This window comes from Lipotes vexillifer, unplaced genomic scaffold (assembly GCF_000442215.2).
Source record: "Lipotes vexillifer unplaced genomic scaffold, Lipotes_vexillifer_v1.1 scaffold778, whole genome shotgun sequence".
In the NCBI taxonomy this organism is placed as follows: Eukaryota; Metazoa; Chordata; class Mammalia; order Artiodactyla; family Lipotidae; genus Lipotes; species Lipotes vexillifer.
Window position 1 is genome coordinate 3,048,769 of NW_006774127.1, and position 9,499 is coordinate 3,058,267.

At 45.3% G+C, this 9,499-nt stretch overlaps 1 protein-coding gene across 1 annotated transcript in view; it reads right to left on the minus strand.

Moving 5' to 3' along the window:
- LOC103072800 (radial spoke head 10 homolog B) overlaps positions 1-6,937 on the minus strand; it is a 37,378-nt gene extending 30,441 nt beyond the window's left edge. The window contains exons 1-3 of the mRNA XM_007448874.1: positions 6,592-6,937; positions 4,049-4,124; positions 910-978 (exon numbers count right to left, since the gene is read on the minus strand). Coding sequence (XP_007448936.1) covers positions 910-978; positions 4,049-4,124; positions 6,592-6,848 — 402 coding nt within the window. The 5' untranslated portion in view covers positions 6,849-6,937. The remainder of the gene's footprint in view (positions 1-909; positions 979-4,048; positions 4,125-6,591) is intronic.
- Between the last annotated feature and the right edge of the window lie 2,562 nt (positions 6,938-9,499).

Sequence of the window (9,499 nt, forward strand, 5' to 3'; positions counted from 1 at the left end):
GGTGTTTGCATGTGAGCCTTATATCCCCTGCTTTAAATACTTTCATTATGACTTATGAACACCATCGCGTTAGCAGCTCTGCAACTGTGATTTTCAGGGCAGCGTTTCAGGCCCACTCGCACTGTAGAGGCACCGGTCTAAAAATACACATTCCCTAACCCGGCAAGACCGTTAAGTGAGGCCCAAACGCAGCACAAGCAGCCAGCAGAGATAGCTAGATCTGAGTGAGTGGGTATGGTTTGGTCTCTAGAGAAAAAAGGTACAGAAGAGAGTGTATAACAAACTATTTATAGGGCTTCCCTGGTGGCACAGGGGTTAAGAACCTGCCTGCCAGTGCAGAGAACACGGGTTTGAGCCCTGGTCCAGGAAGATCCCACATGCCGTGGAGCAACTAAGCCCATGCGCCACAACTACTGAGCCTGTGCTCTAGAGCCTGTGAGCTACAACTACTGAGCCCATGTGCCGCAACTACTGAAGCCTGCACGCCTAGAGCCCACGCTCCACAACAAGAGAAGCCACTGCAATGAGAAGCCCGTGTGCCACACCCAAGAGTAGCCCCCGCTCGCCGCAACTAGAGAAAGCCCATGCGCAGCAACGAAGACCCAACGCAGCCAAAAATAAATCAAATTAAATCTTTAAAAAAAAAAACAAATAAACTATTTGTGTTTGCAAAAAAATGGGAGGTTGAAGAATACCTCTAGAATATACAGACGAAACTGGAAACTGGTGACAATTTACAGAGGGTCCCCTGTGGTAACAACTAACTTGTCACCTCTGTTCTTTGGTTCTATGGATATTTTTTTAACCCGTGTGCTGAGTTACTTTTATGAAACTAGTATGTTTAATTGTGGGAACCTGACCATTAAATCACATAATTCACTTAGAACTATAACATACTATACGCTTTACCTCATATTTCAATCCATCAGCCCAGATGTAAGTCCCCCGTCCATGCATGAGTCCTTCTGAAAACGTACCCTTTGAAACAGAGCAACAAAGCATTAGGCCCAATCTTGATTTAAATAACTGCCACCCAGGGATTCAGCTTTTAAAATGGAAACATGTTCCACAAATATGCTTGTCCAGCGTTCAGCTGGGAGCTGGCAACACACTGGCGTCCATCCTGTTCTAAAAAGGATCTGAGTAGGAATCCAAAAAAACCCAGTTCCCTAAAACTGACACTAGGCAGTGCTGCACAGTTGTTAAACTGAGCTGTAAATTCAGCCTTCCTCACCTAATTAAGCTGTTGGAAAACTCTATAGTTCAAAAGAACTCATATGCTTTGGGCTTTGCATTTCAAAGTTTAAGGGTCTTTTGAAAATTATTTAGACTAGATTAAAACCATTATCTGTATATCAGAAATTATGGCATTTGTCAACGTCACACTTTGTTTTCCCTTACTGGGAATTATCAGAACGTGTGAGCGTGTGTGTGTATTGGCACAAACACAAGTATACATAATGTACAGTTGTCCATATCGTTCATTTAGAGTATCTATTGTTAACGTATAGGAACTAGTTGTTAAAAACTTCACACACCTGAACGTCGCAATGCAATCAGAGAAAACACGGGTAACATTACACCCAGTCCTTCCTCGGAATCACTTCTTTAGAGGAGGTGGTGAGCTCAGGGGTTGATGACTGGAGAGAACCGAGAATCTATGTAAACAGTGCCCTGACGCAGTGGTTCTAGACTCGACTGTGCATCAGAGCCACTGGGGTGGGGGGAGGTGAAAGCACAGATTACTGGGCCCGTCCTGTACACTGGAGATTCTGATTCATCACCAGCTCTGGGCTGGGGCCCAAGAATTTGTACTCTGCACAAATTCCCAGGTGCTGCTGCTGGTCCCTGGGAACACGCTCTCAGAACCACTGCCTTAACTTCACTAGCGAGAAGGTCCGTTATATCATCCATCCAGGTGAACCTGGCCGCACATCAGGCAGGGCTGGCGCTCAGGGAAACTGGGGGCAGCCAGAGATCTTCCAACTGCAGGCTGAGGCCCTCGTTTGGATTATGGAATCAATCGTGGTCGCAAGAAGCAGTTTTGTTTTGTTTTGTTTAACAGAGTATTGATAGAACAGAAAGGATCGCACATCATCTACACGGGAAGGGCAAGCGTTTCGTGAAATGTTTGTTTTCAAGTTTTCTCTTTAGGAAATTGTGATCTAAGCATGTGACCAACTCAGGTCTGACCCCTGTGGGTCGTGGGTCGTTCCACTGGGTCTGCCTCCTTCACCATTTAAAGGAGATCCAACTGATGACGACTTTCAATCAGAAGAATCTGAGTCTAAGGAAAATATGCAAAGTTTACAAAGCAGGTAGCTGGCAGCGAGGAAGGGGGCTTCTCCAGAAATAAAGGGGTGTTTGCCTCTCATTAGTGGGAAGGGCAAGGATGCCTGGCCAGGCTTGAGCTACCAGGTGACTGCATACCTGAGGACACCCAGGGTTAGCAGGAGCTGTGATCACATCCTCAGCAGCCCGGGAGGGGTTTATCCCGTGTGGTCAAGCACTAGGTATCTTTGAATGGTATACACACTGGTGCCTTGCAGAAGCACCACAGCGGTGACGAAAGATTCTCATCAGGATAAAGAAACTCTACAAAGGCCAGAACTGGCAGAGGCCAGAGGAACAGTCATTTTAATGAGTATCATCCAGCCATAATAAATGGTGTGGGGTTTGTTTTGTTTTGTTTTGCTTTGTTTTTGGCCAGCTGCATGGCTTGTGGTATCTTAGTTCCCCGACCAGGGACTGAACCCAGGCCCTCAGCAGTGAAAGTGCAGAGTCCTAACCACTGGACCACCAGGGAATTCCCATAAATGGCATTTTTAAGAGTTTTTATAACACAGGAAAATGAACATGTTATGTTAATGGGAAAAATCAGGATACTGAAACCTGTGCCTTTTGACCTCAACCACAAAAATCTGTTCTCCTATAATAAGCACACGTTTCCTGGATAATCTGAACGAATGGATGAATGACTACTGCCACTGTAGCATCATTGATAAAGACAAAAAATGAAAACACCCCAAAAGTATCTAATAATTATGGCATAGTTCTGAATGGTAAATTAGAGCACTATGTAATATTTTAAATAATAATGGAAGAGGGAATGGGAATTTAGTGCTTAATGGGAACAGGGTTTCAGTTTGGGATGATGAAAAAATTCTGGAGATGACGGTGGTGATGGTTGTTCAACAATGTAAATGTGCTTAATGCCACTGAAACTAACACTTAAAAATGGTAAGTTTAATGTACATTTTACTACATACAAACTTTTAAGTTATGGAAACCATACATTAATACAGCAATGTATTCATAACTGAAAAAAGATTCAAGGTGTTATCTACAAAATTAATACGCCCATGTAAAAACACTGATCCATCCATTCAAGAAATAAAAGAGGGGGGCTTCCCTGGTGGCGCAGTGGTTGAGAGTCCGCCTGCCGATGCAGGGGACACGGGTTCGTGCCCCAGTCCGGGAAGATCCCACATGCTGCGGAGCGGCTAGGCACGTGAGCCATGGCCACTGAGCCTGCGCGTCCAGAGCCTGTGCTCCGCAACGGGAGAGGCCACAGAAAAAAAAAAAGAAAAGAAAAGAAAAGAAATAAAAGAGGAACTTCCCTGGTGGTCCAATGGTTAAGACTCTGCACTTCCACTGCAGGGGGCACGGGTTCAATCCCTGGTCGGGGAACTAAGATCCTGCAAGCCACGCGGCAACACCCCCCCCCCTAAAAAAAAAAAAAGACACAGCAAATAGAAAACATTTATGGCAAAAGGATACTGGGATTTTTACTCTTTGTTTTTTACTTTAGTGACCTTAATGTTGTTTGTACAAAATAAAACTTGGCAAAAGGAAAAAATCTAAAATGACTACTTTGTACTAAAGTAGTCATGTTTTTACCTTAAAATATGTACTCAGGGTTCAAAATAAAATCAGCATCAAGTACTTCCAATTTCTTTTGAGAAATCAGTGGACTTTCTGAAGATGCAAATCTAAAATTATCACCCTGCACTGTCTGCCCTGCCCAGTCCCAAAAGGTATAACTCACGTGGTAGGTACAGCCTCCTTGAAAGATGGCAAAGCCTTCTCCCTCATACAGTCCACGGACTTTTTCCCCTTCGTAGCTACAATGAAACAAAGCTCAAAGTGATGAATCATGTGAGCACACCTCAGTGACTGTGTGTTAAGATACGTAATGAACATCAATGAAAAAGTACAAATATCTCACATTCACTCAACAAGCATCCCCCACCGAGAACCACTGTGTGCCTGACCCCTTCTAAGTACCAGGGCTGCAACTGTGAACAAGTTCCTGCCCTTGGGAGTTTATGGTTCAAAGAGGAGAGACAGTAAAAAGGAAACAAACGAACAAGATAATTCTAGATCGCGTTCAGTTTTTGTGAAAGAAATGATCGGAGAATGCGATCAGGAGTAAGGAAACGGCTACTTATAACAAAGAACCTGGAGAAGAGGATCCCCAGGAAGAGGAAACAGCAAGTGCAAAGGCCCTGAGGCAGGAAAGAGCCTACCGGCTCAAGTTCAGCTGCACAGCTGGACCACACTGAGTAGGTGAGCAATGGATGGGAGGGAGACCAGGGGAGGAAGAGGCTGGGCCGTGATAAAGACTTGCTATAAAATCGAAAAGCTCTAGGAGGAATCATGAGAGGGTTTTAAGAGGTGGGTTGGACAAGACCAGATTTACGTCTTAAAAAGATCACTCCAGCTGCCGTGGAGAACAGACTGTGTGTGTGGGGGAGCTAACTGCCGGGATGGAGTAGTGGGAGGGGAGAGAGATGGAGGCGTATGGAATATTCTGGTCAGTTTTCTGTCTGGGGTGATGAAAACATTCTGAAAATGGGTAGTGGGGATTGTTGCATGACATGGTGAGTGTATTTAATGCCTCTGGATTTATACTTTAAAATAGTTAAAATAGTACATTTTATTCTACATGTATTTTACTATGATAATATTTAAAAATTTTTAAGATATATCCTGGACATAGAACCAACAGGGCTTGCTGACGTGCTGCCTTTGGGGAAGGGAGGTACCAAGAACAGCACCCAGATTTTTAGTTCAGCACCGAATGGATAACGTGTGATGTGTCACCTAGCTTGCCTCTAGGCTCTGAGGTAAGTGAGGTGGAAAACAAATGGACCTGTGACAGCTATGACCACTCTGGGCTTATTCCAAAAATCCAAGGAAGAGTAAACATTAGAAAACCTATAAATATAATTCATGATACCAGCAAACCAAAGAAGAAAAACCATGTTTATATCAAGATGCCAGAGAAGTATGATAAAATTCAGCAATCATTTTTTCTAAATTCTAATTAATGGCAGTCACTATGGAAAACAGTATGGAGGTTCCTTAAAAAAACTAAAAATACAGTTACCATATGATCCAGCAACCCCACTCTTGGGCATATATCCAGAAAAGACAGAAATTCTAATTCAAAAAGATACATGTACCCCAATGTTCATAGCAGCACTGTATACAACAGTCAAGCCAGGGAGGCAATCTGTGTGACCACTAGGCTGTTGTGGAAATGACAGAAGGTGACGTCTGAGACTAGGTTGTAAAAGACACTGAGGCTCCCAAAGCTTGCTCTCTCTTGATCACTCTCCAGGGAAGCCAGCTGCCATGCTGGCAGGACATTCAAGCAGCCCTGCGGAGACAGTCCATGTGATGAGGAACTGAGACTGACGGCCACCCCAGGGAGCCACTACGAAAGACTGTCCAGCCGGCCAAGCCTTTAGACAAACCCTGGTTGACATCTTCGCTGAACCTCATGAGAACCTAACCCAATACCATCCAGCATCCAGCAAAGCTGCTGCCAGACTCCTGAGCCCCATAAACTACATGATATTTATTGCTTTAATTGTCATGTTTTGGGGTAACTTGTTACATAGATAATTAATACAGGGAGTGATGTAAACCAAGTCACCATTAGGAAGGTAAATCTACGAGGCCTGGGGAGAGAGGCTAGAAGCAGGGACTCTTTAGGAAGTGAGTCCAATGGCCCAAGCAAGAGGTATGAAGACATGTCTGTGCATAGCGAAAAGGATGAATGAGAGAAGCATGGAGGAAAAAGAAACACAAAAGGCAGGGGTAGGGAAGAGATTAGTTCTGCGTACTTGGAGCTTGGATGCCCTGATAGAAACAGGGACCAAGGGAGGAGCCAAAGGCTGGGAGAGAAACAGCGTTTAGAGGAACCTTCTAAGGTGCGAATACTCATTTATTTCCCCCCATTAAGAACCTGAGGCTCAGAAAGGTTCGGTGACGGGGTTGATGTCCTAGAGCTAAGACTCAAATCCAGATCATGGTACTTCAAGTCCTGCAGTCTTTGCATTGGGACACAGAAAGTTTGAAGTCCAGTGGACAATGTCCACTAGGGAGGTAAAAATCTGAACCTAAAACCCTCGGCGAGAGAACAGTGCTAAAGACATAGATGTTTACCGTCATCTAGGGAGGTGGAAGTAAAGCTACAGTAAGAGATTATCAAGAGACAGAGAACAGAGAGCATGAAAGTCATAAAAAAGGGAGCATGGACAATGCAGCTCATTAAAATCACCTTTCAAAAAAAAAAATCACCTTTCTACTATGAGTTTGGTCAGAATGGGCTCTTCATACTGGGTGGTATCTTCATTCTGCAGATCATCATTTTTGCACTCTCTCTTGAGTCCTGGTTCTTTGAGCTGCATGTCCAATGGTGGCACAGCACCTGGGGACATATCTTGCCCAGCAGCATTGCCATCTTGTTTGGAAAACTCTGTATAATCGGAGAGAGACGAGGGAGAGCAGGCCAACTTATCCCCTTTTTTATCTGCTCTTTTCTTTTCTTTCACCATTGCCTTTAGAAGACCTAAGGTTTGCTTTATATAGGTATCAAATGACTCCTTCGGTTGAAAGCTGTTTGTTTCAAGGCGCTGATGAGTTTTACCTGAAAAATAAAAATTATGTCTCGTTTTACAACCCCAATGTCATTATCATTCTCTTCCTACAGCCTGAAAAATTAATTACCAGTATCGAGTCTCACCAGTTTATAAAAATATTATTTCAATATTGCATTGGTTGTTTCCTAAAATTTTTTAAATTGGAACCACCATCTACCACTTCTTTTCAAATAGTGCTCCAGTAGGAAGAGCAATCCTGTGTGTGAAAAATACAGACTTAACCTCTAAAATCTTACATGCCACCAGTTCATACTTCAAAAGCTCGTCTCTTTGTGTGTCAGCATGGCAAGGTGCTCATGAGCTGCATTGCCCCTTCCCAGCTGTTACTTGAGGTCCTTCTGCTTCAGTTGTCAAACAGGAATAACAGCACCTCGTCTGGTTATAAGGATGAGATGATGCACAAAATCCCTAAGGATCAGACAGTGTGCACAATCAATAATGAAGTGATTATTTTTTCACTTTCTTGTTTTTGAACTTGAAATCATCGGCTACCTACTCCCTAGGACAGCACTGCCAGGGTCAAGCAAAAAATCTTGTGCTAATTATTTGCCCAAGGTCTTAGAGCTGAGGCACAGGGCTCCAAAGCCACAGTTTCTGTGGCCTTCCCAAACTGGCCCCACTGAAGACATCCCGGTGCATCAGGACGCACAGGTGAGTACCGGAGTGCAAGGCAAGGTCATGTCCGTCGCGGCGCAACCACGGCCACCGGCCTGGGACCCCGGGACCCCGCGGGGGCGCTCACCTCGCTGGGGACGCCGTGGGGCTCCACCAATCCCGGACGGAGGCGGCGCGGCGACCTGATCCTGCCGGTCTCCAGGCAACCGCAGGCCCCGCCCCGCTCTTAAAGGGGCCGCCGCGCGTGCTCAGCCCTTAAAGCAGAGCTCTGAAGCTGGAAGCACCTGACCAGGGTTTTCCCAGCTCTAATTGCCGCGCGCCCGAGGCCTCTCTCAGCCTTTATCTTCGCTGTAGCACTAGAATAACTCAGGTGTTACTTTTTCATTATGGCCCTAAACGAATTACCCCAAACTTAGTGGCTTAAAGCAACACAAGTTTATCAAACCAACAGGACTGGTTCCTTTGGCGGCTCCAGGGGAGAATCTATGTCCTTGCCTTTTCCAGTTTCTAGAGGCCGCTTTCCTCCATCTTCGAAATTAGCAACGTTCCTCTCTCTGGCCCAGCTGGGAAAAGTTCTCCACTTTTCAGAAGCCACGGGCTAGACCGGGCCCACCCAGCCAACCCAGGGTACTCGCCCCATCTCACCACCCTTCCCTTACTCACACCGGCAGAGCCCCTTGGCCACATAGAGCAGGTTTTCAAGGGTTCTGGGATGAGGACAGGTGGTCTCTGGGGAAGGCCTGCCTCCCACAAACCCCAATATGTGGAGTTCTTGCAAATATTAAATCTTTCGGACAGGTCCACCAGCGCAGTGCTTGCACAAGTGGCAATGATCATTACTTGACTGTCTCCTTACACCTAAGGAATTCTAAGTTTGTAAATGGAAGGAAGCCCACTGTCTGGGCAGAGAGGTCGAGAGCAGGGTGTGGGTGGGAGGCCCACACTGGCCACTGTACCCCAACTGCCATCTGGACCCCGCAAAGGGCATTTTTACTTCCATTTCTGGCAGAGTTCAAATGGGACGAAGACTCCATGAAAAACCATTTGACAACAGACAGGGATTCTTCTACCTCCAGTACCAGTCAGTAACTAGGCCATCTTGCAGTTCACACTCCCAGAAAACCAAATCACAGCATCAAAGTTACAGAAAAATCAAAGCCTTTTATTTCCCCTTTGCCTACAACGCTCTTTGCGACGCTGGCTGCAGCGGAGAACATTTAAAACTAGAGACCCCCAGGAGTGCCCTGGTGGCCTACTGGTTAGGATTCCGAGATTTTGCTGCCATGGTCTGGGTTCAATCCCTGATCGGGGAACTGAGATCCCGCAAGCAGCGCGGCGCAGCCAAAAACAACAAAAAAAACAAGAGACCTCACCCCACCTGGTCGATTTCTTCCAGCTGGACAGAGAATGTCCCTTGGGTATTTTTGGATGATCTTCTAAATTTAATATGCATCAGGGTTGAAAATGACTAACTCAAAAGGACCATAATTTTCAGTTTATGAAGTTAAACCATTATGGGCTTAATCATCATTAAGAGCTAAAAGTGGCAGGCTAAAATACGTCGGGCCCGAGCAGAAGTCTAGGTGACTTCCAAAGTGCTCTCTTTTTGTAAAACATACTCTTGCTGCTACACACCACACACACACACACACACACACACGTATGTTCAAATGTGAAACAAAAAATGTTGCAAGCAATGCTCCATATGGATTGAAAAAGTCCTCAAGATTACTTCTAAATGGACCTGATGCATTTTTAAGCAGCAGGTTCATTGAGAAACAAACCCTGAAATAGTTACTTAAAACCCTGCCTTGAAAAACAGAAAAATCTGCAATAAGATCAATAGCTCTTTAAAATGAGAAATGTTAGGGCTTCCCTGGTGGCGCAGTGGTAGAGAGTCCGCCTGCCGATGCAGGAGACACGGGTTCGTG